The sequence below is a fragment of the Lepidochelys kempii genome, chromosome 7 (assembly GCF_965140285.1).
Source record: "Lepidochelys kempii isolate rLepKem1 chromosome 7, rLepKem1.hap1, whole genome shotgun sequence".
In the NCBI taxonomy this organism is placed as follows: Eukaryota; Metazoa; Chordata; order Testudines; family Cheloniidae; genus Lepidochelys; species Lepidochelys kempii.
Window position 1 is genome coordinate 50,654,992 of NC_136386.1, and position 17,948 is coordinate 50,672,939.

Genomic DNA, 17,948 nt, shown 5'->3' on the forward strand with positions numbered 1-17,948 from the left:
ATGCCCAGGCCAGGCACTGGGCTCCTGTGGGTCACAGCAAACTCAGGAATCAGCGCCCGCCCCCCCCCGCCTCCCCCGATCCCGGGGGAGAGGCTCCTTGGAGTGGGCAGGGCCAGAGCCTGGCCCCATCCCGCCAATGCTGCTGCCATCTCCTCCAGGTGGACTTGGAGCCTGCCAGGCCCTGCCCAGGCTCCCACCAGTCCTTGGAGCTGGTCCTGTACCCCAGCACCCAGGTCCCCCCGGCCCACATGACAGAGACACCTTAAGCATGTTTATTGCAATCACCCAATGCAGTAATGAGGAGCAACCCCCTGTTGTGAGGCTGATGCCCACAACCCAGGGACAGGCTGGCCTGGCTTGGTCTCAGCACATGGGACAGACAGTCTGGATTCAGAGCCCCGCCTGGGGATGCTGTGAGGGTTTGGCACAGTTTGGCATGGGTGAACTCCAATGGCCATCATGAGGCGGAGGGGAGAGCAGTGCTGAGCTCATTGTGGGGGCTGTCCCCGGCCATCTGGGCCCTGAGCTGGGCCCCCCCCCAGCTCAGAACATCCTCATTACTTTGTTGATCCAATCGACGTAGAGCGAGACACGAGTGAAGATGGCTGGCTGGTCCTTGCGGGCACACACACGCATTGGGGTTATGATGCCCTCCAGCACCCAGCAGTCATGGGTCAGGCAGGCCAGCGGCCCCCCATAGTCACCCTGCAGGGGCCAAGAGAACATGCCAACTCTTACGCCCTGCGCTGGCCCCTCAGCATGGGCAGGGACTCGGAGTGCCAAGCCACTGTGGAGGGCCCAGGGCTCCTGGCCTCACTCCTGTGCTCCTGTCCTGCCCTGCCCCACCGTGTCCCCCAGGGCCATGTCCTGCCGTGCCCACTCACAGATCCTCCCCATGCTCACCTTGCATGGCCTCCTTCCCCAGGATCCACTTCCAGCCCCCACAGCACTCCCCTCTCCTCACCCATAGCACATCTTCCAGGCCTGCCCCCATGGCACTCCCCCATCCACAGTACTCCCCTCCTCTCCCTCACAGCATTCCCTCCCAGCCTTCCCCAGACAACACTCCCCTCCCCTCCCCCACTGTACTCCCCTTCCCTCCTCCACGACACTCTCCTCCGCCACAGAACTCTCCTCCCCTCCCCATAACATTTCCCTCCCCTCCCACCCCCCAGAGCACTCTCCTCCCCCTTTGAACTGCCACCCAGCCTGCCCCCTACAACACTCCTTCCCCTCCCCCACGGCACTCCCCTCCCCCAGGGCACTCCCTCCCAGCCTGCCCCCACTGCACTCCCTTCCCCTTCCCCCAGCATGCACCAACCAGCATGCCCCCCAGCTCACCTCACAGGCCCCCACCCTGGCTCTCAGGGGCGCAGTACACAGCTCACTCTCCTTCACCTGGCCTCGGAGCGCCATGTTGCACTCCTTGTTGCTCATCACAGGCAGCTTGGCCACGTTGAGTAGAGTCTTGTTGCCAGTACCTGGGGCAGGAGGGAGAGCAGGTGAGAGGCCTAGGTGCTAGAGCCCAAGGACTGGTGGCCCCATCTCGCTTCCCCCCGGCCTGGGCAGGGCTGGCTGGAGGGGAGGCTGGCTAGGCCATGACGGGGTCCCTGTCTGGGATCTGATGTGGCAGTGGTGGAAGGGATGGGGCAGAGGGATGGAGCAGAGGGGAAGCTGCATGGGGCAGGAATCCGGCTGGGGCTCCTGTAGTATAGAGGCAGGGTAGGAGAAAGCTGGGGAAGGTGGGGTGTCATTGCAGACAGCCCCAGCCTGGAGAAGAGACTGGACGGCTCTGGGGGTGTCTGTGCCCCATGGCATTCTCCAGTCCTCACCTCCTGGCTGCCCCCTCCCTGACCCTGGGTCTGTACCTCTGGTTTCACCCCATCCGGCGATCTCGCACTCTGTGTTCTCAGGCACGACGTACCGCTCTGGTGGGAGGCAGATCAGAGCCACCCGCTTGTTCAGAGTCGCTGGCCTGCCAAGAGAGAGCAGTGCCACATAGCTGCCCGCCCACGCCCTGCCACCCAACTCCCAGCATGGCACCATGGGCTCTGCCCTCACCATGGCCATTGCAGAAACAGGCCTTCAGCACAGATTGATCTGGAGCAGCCTCCAAATGTGACTCAAGCACAACAGGACTGCTGCAGGGACCCGGGCTAATGACTCGCAGAGGTTTGAACTGCCCATTCAGCTCTGTCCAGCCCTGGGGGTTGCTGACTCCTCAGCCCCAGAATTTGGTGTTAGCTGGGGGATTCCCCCCACGCTGGCCCAGGTTTCTTGTTCCCCTGCCTGCAGCTGCCTCTTGCTTTCCAGGGCGTGCCAGCTGGATGCCAGTGCATGCCCCTGCATGAAGCCATAGCACCAGGCCATGGGGGGGTCAGGGAGGCAGAGCCAGAGCCAGGGACTGGAAGTGCAGCCAGAGATGAGCCACTAGTGCAGGCTCCAAGCTGCCCCCTTCCTGGTGCTCCTGGCACAGGGAGGAAGTGGTGCTGAACCAGGCTGCCTGGCTGCAGGCCTGAGGGGCTGGCAAGGGCTAGGCTGCGCTGCAGAGCTTTGTGCTGTGGGATGCATGGGCTGCATCACAGCCAGGCACCTGCCTTGAGGTCATGCCACCTGCCAGGGCCATATACTACCCCACCTGCCTCCCTGTCACAGCCAGACACCTGCCCCATGGGCCGGCCTCCTGCACCACCAGTGCCCATACCGGCCGTGCACTTCTGCACCACCCTTCCCATCGTGGCACCCGGCACGCCTGGGCAGGGCATGCCCTGGCTGTCCCCAGGGCCCCTGGCTGGCTCCTGGAGGTTCTCTGTGGGAGCACAGAAAATCACTGGAGCCAGCCAGACCTTACACCCCTTGTAGGGAAAGGGGGCACTCCAGTTGAAAGGAAAGGCTGTCACACCAAGAGCTGCATGGTGGGTGGGTGGGGGTGGAGTCCAGTGTACGCCTTGGCACCCGGTCCTGGCCTCACCAAGCCGGCGCCCTCAGCTTGCTCACCTGGCTAGTTTCAGCAGGACCAGGTTGGACGCAGAGGGCCCGCAGACAAGTCTCAGGATGGGGAGGGCCTGTTTGTCGGGGTCGCTGGGGCTCGGGTCCTTGAAGAGGGTCCCAAGTTGGACCTCATAGCTAGACAGGTCAGTGTCACTGCCAGAGGAGGCAAGATCCAAGCTGCAGCACATCACTCCAGCACAGTGCCCCCAGCCCTCACTCTGCTCCTCAGCCCCCGCCCTGATCCCCAGCCTCCATTCAGCAGGAGCTCCCACTGTAGGGTTGCCAACTGTCGAATCACACAAACCCAAACACCCTTGTCCTGCCCCCTGCCCCGCCCCTTCTCCAAGTCCCCGCCCCACTCATTCCATCCCCCCTCCCTCCGTTGCTAACTCTCCCCCACCCTCATTAACTTTCACCAGGCTGGGACAGGGGGTTGGGGTGCAGGGGGTGGGGTGGACTCTGGGCTGGGGCCGAGGGGTTTGGACTGTGGGAGCTTTTCATATGGTCTCCCACAGTATTCTTGCCAGCAGGTTAAAGAAGTATGGGCTGGATGAATGGACTATAAGGTGGATAGAAAGCTGGCTAGATCATTGGGTTCAACCAGTATGATCAATGGCTCCATGTCTAGTTGGCAGCTGGTATCAAGTGGAGTGCCCCAAGGGTCCGTCCTGGGACCAGTTTTGTTCAATATCTTCATTAATGATCTGGAGGATGGCATGGACTGCACCCTCAGCAAGTTTGCAGATGACACTAAACTGGGAGGAGAGGTAGATACACTTGGAGGGTAGGGATAGGATACAGAGGGACCAAGACAAATTAGAAGGTTGCTCCAAAAGAAATCTGATGAGGTTCAACAAGGACAAGTGCAGATTCCTGCACTTAGGACAGAAGAATCCCATGCACTGCTACAGACTAGGGACTGAATGGCTAGGCAGCAGTTCTGCAGAAAAGGACCTGGGAGTTACAGTGGATGAGAAGCTGGATATGAGTCAACAGTGTGCCCTTGTTGCCAAGAAGGCTAATGGCATTTTGGGCTGTATAAGTAGGGGCATTGCCAGCAGATCGAGGGACATGATCATTCCCCTCTATTCAACATTGGTGAGGCCTCATCTGGAGTATTGTGTCCAGTTTTGGGCCCCACACTACAAGAAGGATGTGGACAAATTGGAAAGAGTCCAGCAGAGGGCAACACAAATAATTAGAGGGCTGGAGCACATGACTTATGAGAAGAGGCTGAGGGAACTGGGGTGCCACAAGTACGCCTTTTCTTTTTGAGGGAACTGGGTTTGTTTAGTCTGCAGAAGAGAAGAATGAGGGGGGATTTGATAGCTGCTTTCAACTACCTGAAAGGGGGTTCCAAAGAGGATGGATCTAGACTGTTCTCAGTGGTGGCAGATGACAGAACGAGGAGCAATGGTCTCAAGTTGCAGTGGGGGATGTGTCGGTTGGATATTAGGAAAAACTTTTTCACTAGGAGGGAGGTGAAGCACTGGAATGGGTTACCTAGGGAGGTGGTGGAATCTCCTTCATTAGAGGTTTTCAAGATCAGGCTTGAAAAAGCCCTGGCTGGGTTGATTTAGTTGGGGATTGGTCCTGCTTTGAGCAGGGGGTTGGACTAGATGACCTCCTGAGGTCCCTTCCAACCCTGATATTCTATGAGGGGGCTTTGGTCTGAGGGTGGGGCAGGGGGTTGGGTTGCAGAGGGGGGTGCAAGCTCTGGGAGGGAGTTTGGGTCCTGGAGGGGGCTCAAGGCTGGGGTTGGGGGAACAGCAGGTCTAAGTCAGGCTCTCTGCCTGCCCCTGGCTCTGCGCCACTCCTGGAAGTGGCTGGCATGTCCCTGAAGCGGGGGGTTATGGGGTCTCCACGCACTGCCCCCGCCCCAAGCTCCGACTCCACAGCTCTCATTGCCTGGAAACTTTGGCCAAAGGGAGCTATGGGGGCAGTGCCTGCAGGCAGGGACAGTGTGCAGAGACCACTTGGTCCTCCCCAGGGGCCTCAGGGATGTGCTGGCTGCTTCCAGGAGCGGCCCAGAGCTAGGGGCTGGCAGGGGGCCTACCTTAGCCTGACTGCGCTGCTGATCAGGACCAGTCCAAGGTAAGCACCGCCTGGCCAGAGCCCACACTGCTTCTGCGCCCCAATCACCTGCCCCAGGTTGGAACTCCCTCATGCACCCTAACTTCCTCCCTGACCCTGAACCTCCACCCGCACCCCAATCGCCTGCCCCAGCCCTGAGCCCCCTCCTGCACCCAAACTCCCTCCCAGAGCCTGCACCCCTCACCCCCCCTACACCCCAATCCCCTGCCCTAGCCCTGAGCCCCCTACTGGAGCCTGAACCCAGCACACCCTCCCGCACCCCAACCTTCTCCCCCAGCCCAGAGCCCCCTCCAGTACCTAAACTCCCTCCCAGAGCTTGCACCCTGCACCCCCTCCTACACCCTAACCCCTGCCCCAGGCTCAGCCCGGAGTGCCCTCCTACCCTCCAAACTCCTTGGCCCCAGAGACCGCACCCCAACCCTCTGCCTTCGCCTGGTGAAAGTAAGTGAGAGTGTGGGAGAGTGAGTGATGGAGAGAGGGAGAATGGCATGAGCAGGGCGGGGCCTCGGAGATGGGGTGGGACAGGAGTGGGGCAAGGGCACTTGGGTTTGCATGATTAGACAGTTGGCAACCCTACTGGCTGTGCAGGGCTCTCTCACAGTCCCCCATATCTGGGGCCCCGCCTTTCTGCCCATGGTGCCATTAGGAGTGGGCGAGGAAGGACTGGCCCTTCCCTGCAGGCCAGGGCTGCACAGCCCAGGAAGGTGCTCCCAGACAGTCCGTGTCTGACCATCACTACAGCAGCCCCCTCATACCCAGGCCAAAGGGCTCGCTCTGGGGCTGATACATGCCATGCGGCACAGGGGTGGGAGGCCAGGCTGACAGCGGCTGAGCATGGTGCTGCCCAGACGCCTGTGTAGCCTGCAGCTAGGGAGGGTAGGGGGTGAAGGGACAAACCACAGGCTCCTATTGTCCACTGCCCACCTGTGCACTGCAGCACCCACCAGATGATGCCTGCAGCTGTTGCAGTGGTGCTAGTCAGCAGGGACCATCTGCCTCCCTTCGCTGCTCCCCGGCCCATCACTGAGCCCGGCCCCGCTGGCCGCCGTACCATGGAGGACTGGATGGTAACAACCCCTGGACTAGCGCTGAGCGTCTGAAAGGCACCAGCTAGCTGATCTCTGGACCAGTCAGGGTCCAGTGGGACTGTCCCCTGCTCCAGCCCCCCCGCCCCCCCCCCCAGTGCCATGTGCTCAGCCAGAATGGCTCGTGCACAGAACACCGCATTTCCTCCCCTGGAGGGGCCCCAGGGTACAGCTGACACCTTACCAGGAGGAGAAGCACTGGCGCGTGCTGATGACCCATTGCTCCTTCACTAGGGATCCTCCACAGAAATGCACTCCTTCCCTGCGGGGCAGAAAGCACACAGCACATGGGAGAGGCAGGGTCCAGGCAGTGCCCCTGCCTGCCTCACAGGGCCTGGCAATCTAGTTAGCACCAGGTGGATCTGGCAGCAGTAAGAAAGAGGAGGTGAAGGGGTGGCTTGATCACTGTGCAGAATATTGGCATAGGAACCGAATCTTTCATCCTGGGCTCTTCAGGCTGGCAGAGGAAGGGCTACCACTGTCCATAGATGGGATGCTGAAGCTAGACACATTCATCCTGGAAATCAGGCTTACATTTTTACTCGTCAGAATAAGTAACCATTGGAACAATTTACCCAGGGTCATTGTGGATTCTCCACCACTGACAATTTGTAACTCAAGATTGGCTATTTTCTGGCTCTAGGAAATGTTTTGGGGATTTTCTCTGGCCTGTGTCCTACAGGAGGTGAGACTGGATAATTACGATGGTCCGTTCAGGCCTGGGAATGGCTGAATCTCCGGATCGCCATGCCTCTCTGAGGGCTGGGCGCGCTTGGCCTCCAGCAGATCAGATATGGGACAGTGAGGTGCATGGGGAGTCTCTGCCTCTGTGGCATTGGCCACAGTCAGAGCGGTCACTGGTCTGCATGGCACTTTGGCTCATTGTGAGATGGTACCGTGGGTCTCAGCTCCATGCAGCTTATAAGCCTCTCTCCTCTGTGAGGAACCTATGGCAGGAAGTGTGACCACCACTGGCTATTCTGCAAGTGCCAGTCCCCAGGCCCCTGCTATTGCAGCTGCCGAGTGCCTGGGGGTCTGGATGCTGGGGAACTGCAGTGCGCATTGTGAGGCCTGGGGGCAGGCACCAACATTCGTGGCTTGCTGACCCCCAGCCTGTGCCTGGCGAGCCATGGTGGTGGGAAGCTGCTCAGAGTGGCCAGCCAGCCAGTGTTACTACCCCCAGAAGATCTGGGGCCGGGCTCTAGCTGCTCTGGGAGATGCACACGTTGCTGCTCCGCACCCATTAAACTCTTGCCCCACTGAATGGAGTTCAAATAACTGCCGCCTGAGTCTCCACTTTGAGTCAGCGGAGCAATGGACAGGCACCAATGGCTCACGGCTGCTGCCGCTGCTTCCCCATGACCCAGCAGGGTCCCACTCTCCAGCTCTCCTGCCCCAGTCCCACCCTGGCTCACCGGTTGCGGATGCTGACGGTCCAGGGTGAGTTCCCGGGGCGTCCCCCGACTATACGGCCTTTCAGCTGGCGGCGCTCATCCCTCTTGCCACACTCGGCAAAGACAATATTATCTGCAGACATGGGGAGGATGAGGACAGCGCACGGGGGCCGGGGACGGCAGCAGACTCAGCAGGAGCTCCCCAAAGATTCCCCCAGCCAGAGGCAGCTGCTTGGTAATCTGGGTGTTTTCCCAGTCCCAAGAGGGAGGTGGGGTCACCTAGGGGCTCTGTGGCCTCTGCTCCTGAGCACTATCCCCTGACTGAGCTGCCCCCGCCTGGCCCCAGCACCTGGACCCCGGCCACAGCTGGTGGGCTTTACCTGCAGTCTCCAGGATGGCCAGCGTCTTGTCACCTGTTGGGGAAACAAACCAGAGGTGGGGAAGATTAGTTGCCCCAAGAAGTGGAGCACAGTAGGTGAGCCAAGCATGGATGGCGCCAGGTCTGGGGAATGGCCAAAGCATAGCCCTGAAGGGGGTTCAGCCCCCAAGTCAGCTCCTCACTCCCACCTTGCAGAGACCCAGCTCCTTTTAACGCTGATTAAATCTTTTGAAAACTCTTCCCGGCTTCCACGCTGGTACTGAACCAGCCTATCACTGCAGCACTGGAGTGGGGTGATCGAGCCCTTAATCACACCCCTTCACCCCCTCCTCCAGTGCACCCCCACCTGAGCACCTTCTGGCCCTGGCCTGTCCGTGGCCCCGGAGCCCCATCTGCCTGACACAGGTATGGCTGGTTACCTGGAACCCACAGGGCAGTTTAAGGGAGCAAGCTTGGGGCCACCAATCCGCCCATCCCTCTGCTAGGCCAGAGCCCAGGTCTGCCCTGAGAGGGCTCAGATCCATGTGCCAAACACCAGGCAGCCAGGGCTGGCTCTGCTGTGGAGAAGGCCCCTGGGGCAGCCCAGCCTGTGGATTTGGAGAGGTGGCCCTGGCAGTGGCCCTGGGTCGACAGGAGGCTGGGCCACAGGCCAGCCTGGCAGAGGGGAGCCAGGCCGCGAACCCACTGCATTTTCTCAACTCAGCAGCATGACTCCAGTCCCCAGAGAACATGGCGTGGGGCAGTGGCCTTGGGATTGAGCTGTCCCCTCTGTGTGCCAGGCACCCACCGCAGGGCTTGATGGCGCAATAATCAAACTGGGTGCTGGGGTCCATGGTGTAGCACCAGGGCCCGTGGCTGTCGTTGTCAGGGTTGCGGCAATAATTCTCCTCCAGGCGCATGGTGGGGAACATGGCAGGCGAGATCCTGTGGGGAGATGGGGAAATCAGCCCTGTGTCCCTCAACCCTGACCCCTTCCCCCGGCTGCCTCTCAGCCCCCTATCCCTCAGCCCAGATTCTCATAGCCACTCTTCTGCCCCCCACCCCTCAGCCCCCTCCAATCACTCTCTAGCTCCTCGCCCCTCAGTTACCACCCACCCCTAAGCCACTCTTCTGCCCCCTGACCCTCAGCCACCCCACCCCTCAACCCCCCAGCCACCCTCCTGCCCCTGCACCTCAGTCACCCCCCACCCCCAGCCACCCTCTTGCCCCGCACCACTCAGCTCCCCCAGCAATTCTCCTGCCCATCACCCCCCATCCATCCTGCTGCCCCCCGCCCCTCAAACTCCCACACCTCAGCTACCCTCCTGCCCCTGCCCCTCAGCTCCTCGCCCCTCAGCCCTCCCCACTGCCGCCTCCTCAACCCCCCTGCTGCCCTGGTTTCCCTCAATCCCCCCAACCCTTCAATCTTCCCACACCTCTCATCCCTTGTCCCAACACTCCCCACAACCCTCCCCCTGAGGTGAGTGCCATTCCCACTGCCCCGGCCCTGCTGCTCGCCTTGACCCAGGCTCCATGGCACGGTCACATGCCTAGGTTCCTGGGCCCAGTGCAGGGACCTCCCCACCCGGGGCATCTCCCAGTGGCTGTGGGGGCCATTTCTGGAGGAGGGGAGACCCCCACTTACTGGGGTGTGTGTGGTGACCCTGCTGACCACTTCTGGCAAGTGATGCCCTTCCGGGTTTTGCTGATCTTGCCCCTGTACAGCTCACCATTTCCATGGTAACAGTCTGGAGTGAGGGAAGGGAAAGAACAGCTGTTACTGAGGGTGCACAGCTCCCCCTGCAGCTCCCTAGCCTCCGTCCCCACCATGACACCCCTCAGAGACCATCCTGGCACTGCTGGCCTAGTGCATCCTGCCCTGCTCCCAGACCTCCAGAGACTGCCCAGGAGGTAATACACACACTGTGTTCTGTTATTGGAGGGTCGCTCTTGGGCACTCAACTGTACACACTAGTTTGTTATTGTAGGGTCACTCCTGGGCACTGGGCTGTGGGCACTGATCATAGAATCATGGAAGATTAGGGTTCGAAGAGATCTCAGGACATCGTCTAATCCAATCCCCAGCTCAAAGCAGGACCAACCCCAACTAAATCATCCCAGCCAGGGCTTTGTCAAGATGGGCCTAAAAAACCTCTAAGGATAGAGATTCTACCACCTCCCTGGGTAACCCATTCCAGTGCTTTACCACCCTCCTAGTGAAATAGTTTTTCCTAATATGCAACCTAGACCTCTCCCACTGCAATTTGAGACCATTGCTCCTTGTTCTGTCATCTGCCACCAATGAGAACGGCCTAGCTCCATCCTCTTTGGAACCGCCTTTCAGGTAGGTGAAGCCTGCTATCAAATCCCCCCCTCACTCTTCTCCTCTGCAGACTAAATAAGCCCAGTTCCCTCAGCCTCTCCTCATAAGTCATGTGCCCCAGCACCCTAATAATTTTTGCTACCCTCCGCTGCACTCTCTTCAATTTATCCACATCATTTCTGTAATGGGGGGCCTAAAACTGGACGCAATACTCCAGATGTGGCCTCACTAGTGCTGAATAGAGGGGAATAATCATTTCCCTCGATCTGCCGGCAATGCTCCTACTAATGCAGTGCAGTATGCTGTTAGCCTTCTTGGCAACAAGGACACACTGCTGACTCAGATCCAGCTTCTCGTCCACTGTAATCCCCAGGTCCTTTTCTGCAGAACTGCAGATTAGCCAGTCAGTACCCGGCCTGTAGCGGAGCATAGGATTCTTCCGTCCTAACTGCAGGACTCTGCATTTGTCCTTGTTGAATCTCATCAGATTTCTTTTGTCCCAACCTCCAGTTTGTCTAGCTCACTCTGGACCCTATCCCTACCCTCCAGCATATCTACCTCTCCCCACAGCTGAATGTCATCCACTAACTTGCTGAGGGTGCAATCTAGCCCATCATCCATAGAATCATAGAATATCAGGGTTGGAAGGGACCTCAGGAGGTCATCTAGTCCAACCCCCTGCTCAAAAGCAGGACCCATCCCCAATTAAATCATCCCAGCCAGGGCTTTGTCAAGCCTGACCTTAAAAACTTCTAAGGAAGGAGATTCCACCACCTCCCTAGGCAACGCATTCCTGTGTTTCACCACCCTCCTAGTGAAAAAGTTTTTCCTAATATCCAACCTAAACCTCCCCCACTGCAACTTGAGACCATTACTCCTTGTCCTGTCCTCTTCCACTACTGAGAATAGTCTAGAACCATCCTCTCTGGAACCACCTCTCAGGTAGTTGAAAGCAGCTATCAAATCCCCCAAACAAAACCAGGTCCAGGACAGACCCCTGGAGTACTCCACTTGATACCGGCTGCCAACTAGACATCAAGCCACTGATCACTACCAGTTGAGCCCGACGATCTAGCCAGCTTTCTATCCACCTTAGAGTCCATTCATCCAGCCCATACTTCTTTAACTTTCTGGCAAGAATACTGTGGGAGACCATATGAAAAGCTTGGCTAAAGTCAAGATCTATCACATCCACCACTTTCCCCACATCCACAGAGCCAATTAACTCATTATAGAAGGCAATCAGGTTGGTCAGGCATGACTTGCCCTTAGTGAATCTATTTTGACTGTTCCTGATCACCTTCATCTCCTCCAAGTGTTTCAAAATGGATTCCTTGATGACCTGCTCCATGATTTTTCCAGGGACTGAGGTGACGCTGACCAGTTTGTAGTTCCCGGGATTCTCCTTCTTCCCTTTTTTAAAGATAGGCACCATATTTGCCTTTTTACAATCGTCCGGGACCTCCCCCAATCACCACAAGTTTTCAAAGATAATGGCCAATGGCTCTGCAATCACATCAGCCAACTCCCTCACACCCTTGGATGCATTAGATCTGGCTCTATGGACTTGTGCAGGTCCAGCTTTTCTAAATAGTCCTTAACCTGTTCTTTCACCACTGAGGGCTGCTCACCTCCTCCCCATACTGTGCTGTCTAGGAGCTGACCTTGTCTGTGAAGACCGAGGCAAAAAAAAAAATTTTTTTTCCCACATCATCTGTCACTTGGCTGTCTCCCCCATTCGGTAAGGGTCCCACACTTTCCTTGACCTTCTTGTTGCTAACATACCTGTAGAAACCCTTCTTGTTACCCTTCACATCCCTTGCTAGCCGCAACTCCAGTTATGTTTTGGACTTCCAGATTACACCCCTGCATGCTCGAGTAATATTTTTATACTGCTCCCTAGTCATCTGTCCAAGTTTCCACTTCTTGTAAGCTTCCTTTTTGTGTTTAAGCTCTCCGAAGATTTCTCTGTTAAGCCAAGCTGGTTGCCTGCCATATTTGCTATTCTTTCTGCACATCGGGATGGTTTGTTCTTGAGCCCTCAATAAGGCTTCCTTAAAATACAGCCAGCTCTCCTGGACTCCTTTTCCCCTCATGTTATTCTCCCAGGGGATCCTGCTCATCAGTTCCCTGAGGGAGTCAAAGTCTGCTTTTCTGAAGTCCAGGGTCCATATTCTGCTGCTCTCCTTTCTTCCTTTTGTCAGGATCCTGAACTTGATCATCTCATGGTCACTGCTGCCCAGTTGCCACCTACTTCTACTTCCCCTACCAATTCTTCCCTGTGTGTGAGCAGCAAGTCAAGAGAAGCATGGTCCCTAGTTGGTTCCTCCAGCACTTGCACCAGGAAGTTGTCCCCAACACTCTCCAAAAACTTCCTGGATTGTCTGTGCACTGCTGTATTGCTCTCCCAGCACATGTCAGGGTGATTGAAATCCCCAATGAGAACCAGGGCCTGTGATCTGGAAACTTCTGTTAGTTGTCTGAAGAAAGCCTTATCTACCTCATCCTCCTGGTCCAGTGGTTGATAGTAGATGCCCACCACGACATTACCCTTGTTTTTCTCACCTCTAAACTTAACCCAAAGACCCTCAACAGGCTTTTTCTCCAGTTTCATACTGGAGCTCTGAGCAATCATACTGCTCTCTTACATATAGTGCAATTCCTCCACCTTTTCTTCCCCTGCCTGTCCTTCCTGAACAGTTTATACCCATCCATGACAATGCTCCAATCACATCATAGCATTAGTAGGAGCATTGCCAGCGCATCGAGGGAGTGATTATTCCTCTATATTCGGCTCTGGTGAGGCCATATCTGGAGTATTGTGTCCAGTTTTGGGGTCCCCCACTACAGAAAGGATGTGGACAAATTGAAGAGAGTCCAGTGGAGGGCAACAAAAGTGATCAGTGGGCTGGGGCACATGACTTACGAGGAGAGGCTGAGGGAACTGGGTTTGTTTAGTCTGCAGAAGAGAAGAGTGAGGGAGGATTTGATAGCAGCCTTCAACTACCTGAAGGGAGGTTCCAAAGAGGATGGAGTTCAGCTGTTCTCTGTGGTGGCAGATGACAGAACAAGGAGCAATGGTCTCAAGTTGCAGTGGGAGAGGTCTAGGTTGGAAATTAGGAAACATTATTTCAGTAGGAGGGTGGTCAAACACTGGAATCGGTTACCTAGGGAGGTGGTGGAATCTCCATTCTCAGAGGTTTTTAAGGCCCGGCTTGACAAAGCCCTGGCTGGGATAATTTAGTTGGTGCTGGTCCTGCTTTGAGCAGGAGGTTGGACTAGATGACCTCCTGAGGTCTCATCCAGTTCTAATCTTCTATGATTCTATGATAGTTTCCTGACTGTGCCAGGACTTCCAATTCTTCCTGCATGTTCCCCAGGCTTTTTGCATTCATGTACAGGCACCTAAGATAACTAGATGATTTGTTATTGTAGGGTCGCTCCTGGGCAGTGGGCACTAGTTATTGTAGGGTTGCTCCAGAGCACTGGGCTGTGAGCACTGGTTTATTATTGTAGGCTCTCAGGGCAGCCCAGTGTCTCCTCCCCGCCAGGGCAGTCCTCACCCTCCACCTCCACCTCATCGGTGCAGCGTTTGATCTGGAAGCAGAAGGCGACGCGCATGCTGGGCAGGCTGGTGAAGCACCAGGGGGCCTCTGAGCCATCAGGGTTCCGGCAATAATTCTCCCGCAGGTCCCTGGCAGACATATCAGCTCAGCTTGGGAATGCCCCAGCCAAACGCACAGCATCCAGTGGCTGCCAGCCCCCATCATCGGAGCTGTGCCCAGCCACAGAGGTGTTTCTGTGAGTTGCAGGCTGGAATTTCCAAGGATACAGATGCTCAGATCGCCCCCCACAGACAGCTCCCCCTAAGCTCCCTCTAAGCTGTGGCATCAGACTATGGGCATTCACAAGCAGCCCCCCTTCAAGGTTGGCTCCACCCCATCTGGGCCAAGGTCACACCTGTGCTGGAGGCTCAGGGCCTGCAGCCACGGAACCAGCAAGCCCTGCTTGGCCTCACACCACACTCCCAGCCCTGGCTGGCTCCCCAGGCTGGCTCCCATGCTGTGACTCCTGGCTGCAGAGCCAGCCCCTCTTGCCCAGCTCCAGCTGGAGCAATGCTGCAGCTGCCAGACTGGATTGTACATGGTCACAGGGGGAGCCTGCAGCACCTGGGACCTGAGCCAGGGAGTCTGGTTCCAGCCAGCTCAAACCACAGCTGCACAGCTGTTCATGCCATCCAGGACCCTGGGTGTTTATTCAGACAGCTAGCGCACTGTGTGCTGGTGCCGGGTCTCATCTGAGGGGGAACAGGTGACCCCTCCCCCAGGTACCCCTCCAGGAACCTCCAACAACCCCTCCCCCCAGCTCGGCCCCCGCAGAGACCCCCTCCTCCAGTTAGCTCCCCCACACAGGGACCCCATGTGACCCCTCCCCCAACTAGCCCCCCTAGGGACCCCAGCCTCTCCTCCTCCAGCTAGCCCCCCATTCAGAGGAACCTCTAGCAACCCCTCCCACAGCTAGCCTGCCACAGGGACCCCAGGTGACACCTTCCCCACCTAGCTCCCCATCTCATAGGGACGAATGGTGAACCCTCCCCCAGCTAGCCCCCCCTCATAGGAACCCCTGGAAACCCCTCCCATCAGCTAGCCTACCACAGGGACCCAGGCAACCCCTCCTCCAGCTAGCTCCCTTCCTCATGGGGACCCCAGGTGACCCCTCCCCACCTAGCTCCCCCTCACAGGGACCCCCGTGACCCCTCCCCCAACTAGCCCCCAAGGACCACCCAGCAATCCCTGCACAGATGCAAAGTGAATTCTTCTCCCTGTGCACAAGGATGCCCCCCAGCCCCGAACCTCCAGCATATAGACCTCAAGGAGCTCCTCCCTCCCCCACACCCAAGTGGTCCATCGCCTACTTGCACTCGTATGCCTCAGGCTGGAAGTGGTGCCGGTGGGGGGTCTGGGCATCCCAGCGCTGGCAGGGGATCCCTGACGTGGTGACGTTCACCTTGCCCCGGTAGCCTTCGCCTTTGTGCTTGAAGCAGCTGGTGGTGGTATCTGTGAGGTGTGGACGTTTCTCTGCTTCCGTAGATGTGGGCAGCGGGAGAGGCCAAGCGTCACTGGGGGCTGTCTTGGGAGCACCGGGAGCAGGGACGAGTGGTGTATACTGTGGGCACTGGAACACCTTGCACTCTGGCACCAGCCTGCTGGCCAGGGGACTGGTCACGCTGCAGACCCTTCACAGGCAGGGCCCTGCCAAGTGCTCAGGGCTGTGAGCCAGAGGCTGGACCTCATGGGCTCTCTGAAATCCCCCTAAGGGCATGGAGCTTGTTCCCGAGTGCCAGCGGGGTGGGCGCTGTACAAGGGGTTGGTGTGCTACTCATCCCCTGCGCTGGGGCAGAGCAGAGAGCAGTGCTGGTCAGGGGCAGCAGGGGGACATTGTCGGGGAAAGGTCTGTCATGGCTACAGGGCTCAACTCCGCTGAGGCATGGGAGCAGGGAGCCGGGCACGGTGACACGGGGTGGCCCTGCCAGGTGGCTACACCTCACACCATCAAGAGCCAGAGCCAGATTGGGCACATCAGCGTTGCTCTCAGAGAGTTAACGATGATACGAACATAGCAGTGTGGTAAACACATCCCAGACACTCCCATTGGCACCCACTACACAGCACTTACTGCACTTGCGTAGGTGGCAGTACTCCCGCTCCCGGGCTGGGTCCGTGGTGTAGCACCAGGGGCCCACGGAGCTGTCAGGGTTGCGGCAGTAATTGTCATCCAGATCCTTCTCGGGGTATCTGGGTGGGACGGGGAGGAGGCAGAGAGAGGTGAGGGAAACCATGATATTTACAAAGCCACGTTCTGATCCTGTCCTGGTTCAAGAGCCTCTGGGATGTGTTCTCCCCCTGCTCGGACCCTCAGGAAGTGGGTTTGCAGTGCAGCCTCAGCCTGACCCTTGGCAGTGACCAGCCCTGTTTGGGGGACGTGGCCAGGATCCATGTTACCCACAGAATCTCAGTGCTGGACCCTGCCTGAACATGGTGGTGGGGCTGGGCAGTGGCAAGTGCGCTCCTCTGCAGGTGGCAATGCCAGCCTGGGGGCTCAGCACTGGCAGCAGGGAGGATCTCTGCTTGTGCCCATCCCATCCCGGAGTGCCATGCCTCCCGGCTGGTCTGCATTCACTGCAGGGCCTGTGTAGTGCTGCGGGGGCTCAGGCTTCCCAGCCCCTAGCAATCCATGGGCAGTAACCAGTGACCCTGGGGAACTCGCCGCTCTGGACAGAGTGCTGAGCTGCCCCACCACCACCTAGCCCTGCTCCGTCCTGAGCCCCCCACCCCTCAAAGGCCAGGCTGTTCCCATCCCATGCTGAGAACATTCTGTGGGGGATGAGCAATCCCCGCCCCAAATAGGGAGGGCTGGTACTTGTGGGGATGGTATGGGTGCTTGTGGGGGTGCTGCAGGTCCCAGCGCTGGCACTCCCGCCCGGACTCCGTGTGGTCCACCAGGCCCCGGTAATCTTCCCCGTTACACAACATGCACACGGCTGCAAGAGAGAGTCATGCTTCAGGCATGGAGCGAGGCAGGGCACACACAGGCTGGCAGCTCTGAGGGCCTCTGTCAGCTATGCAGGTGGGCATCATTGGCACTGAACCCAGAGAATCCACAGCATCCCCAACCCTCCTAGCTCTGCCCCCAGGAGAGCCCCCATATCACAGACCATCACCAAGCAGACTAGTGCCAGGCAAGGGTTTGTGGGTAGAACCCTGGATCCAGCACATATGCGCATGGCGGTGTGCAGGGGTGAACGGGCAAGTGTGGGCTGGGTGCTGGTGCACAGGCACCAGCTGTCGCGCAGGGAGGGAGGGAGCATCCAGCCAGCACACGGAGGGAGTGAGGTGTCCAGCCATTGCACATGGGAGATGGCTATTCCATGCATGGGGGCATAGATGCCGAGTCCGTTGGTGCTCTGGGGATGGAGCATCCACAGAAAAATAACAGTGGGTGCTCTGCACATACTGGCCACAGCTGTTTCCCGCCCCTGCTCATCAGCTAATGGGGGAACACTGCTGCCCAACAGCTGATGGGGGTGGTGCTGCTGCCCAACAGCTGTTTGGCAGTTGGGGGGAATTGGGGGAGGTCAGAGAGCGGCAGGTATGCAGGAGCCCCGGGGAGGGGGCAGAGTGGAGGGAGAAAGAGGGGGAGCAAAGGTGGGGCCTTGGGGGAAGAGGCTGAGTGAGGTTGGGGCCTCAGGTGAAGTGGGGGTTGAGCAGAAAAAGGAAAAGTCAGCACCTGTGCTTGGGGGAAGGGGGTTTACTCACCATCTTCACACTTCTTGATGCCACAGCTCTGGTGCCGGATGGCTGGGTCTGTGGTGTAGCACCAGGGCCCCCGCTCATCTCTATCTGGGTTCCGGCAGTAGTTCTCCTCAAGGCCATTCCGCAGAGAGGGTGAAAACCTAGTGGGACACAGAGAGCGCTGGAGGCTGGGATAGTTTCAGTGACGGGTGCCCTAGACCAGCTGGGGCTGGGCTCTGCACAGCCCAAAGGAGGGGCTCTAGCACTCAGGCCAGGGCTACACAACAAAGGTAGGTCAATGCAAGTGGCCTGGCATAGACTTAGGATATGTCTACACTGCAGCCAGATTGAAGCTCTGGCGATCGATACACCAGGGGTCTATTCAGCAGGTCTAACTTAGGGGTCGATTTA

The 17,948-nt window shown here is 58.1% G+C and overlaps 1 protein-coding gene across 1 annotated transcript in view; it reads right to left on the bottom strand.

Moving 5' to 3' along the window:
• Positions 1-543: 543 nt before the first annotated feature.
• The window catches only part of MST1 (macrophage stimulating 1), a 63,026-nt gene continuing 45,621 nt past the window's right edge, over positions 544-17,948 (bottom strand). The window contains exons 5-18 of the mRNA XM_073354751.1: positions 17,562-17,698; positions 16,666-16,786; positions 15,913-16,040; positions 15,161-15,326; positions 13,809-13,939; positions 9,568-9,670; positions 8,731-8,867; positions 7,945-7,977; positions 7,586-7,697; positions 6,355-6,432; positions 2,998-3,144; positions 1,869-1,975; positions 1,342-1,481; positions 544-705 (exon numbers count right to left, since the gene is read on the bottom strand). Of these exons, the coding sequence (XP_073210852.1) occupies positions 544-705; positions 1,342-1,481; positions 1,869-1,975; positions 2,998-3,144; positions 6,355-6,432; positions 7,586-7,697; positions 7,945-7,977; positions 8,731-8,867; positions 9,568-9,670; positions 13,809-13,939; positions 15,161-15,326; positions 15,913-16,040; positions 16,666-16,786; positions 17,562-17,698 (1,702 nt within the window). The remainder of the gene's footprint in view (positions 706-1,341; positions 1,482-1,868; positions 1,976-2,997; positions 3,145-6,354; positions 6,433-7,585; positions 7,698-7,944; positions 7,978-8,730; positions 8,868-9,567; positions 9,671-13,808; positions 13,940-15,160; positions 15,327-15,912; positions 16,041-16,665; positions 16,787-17,561; positions 17,699-17,948) is intronic.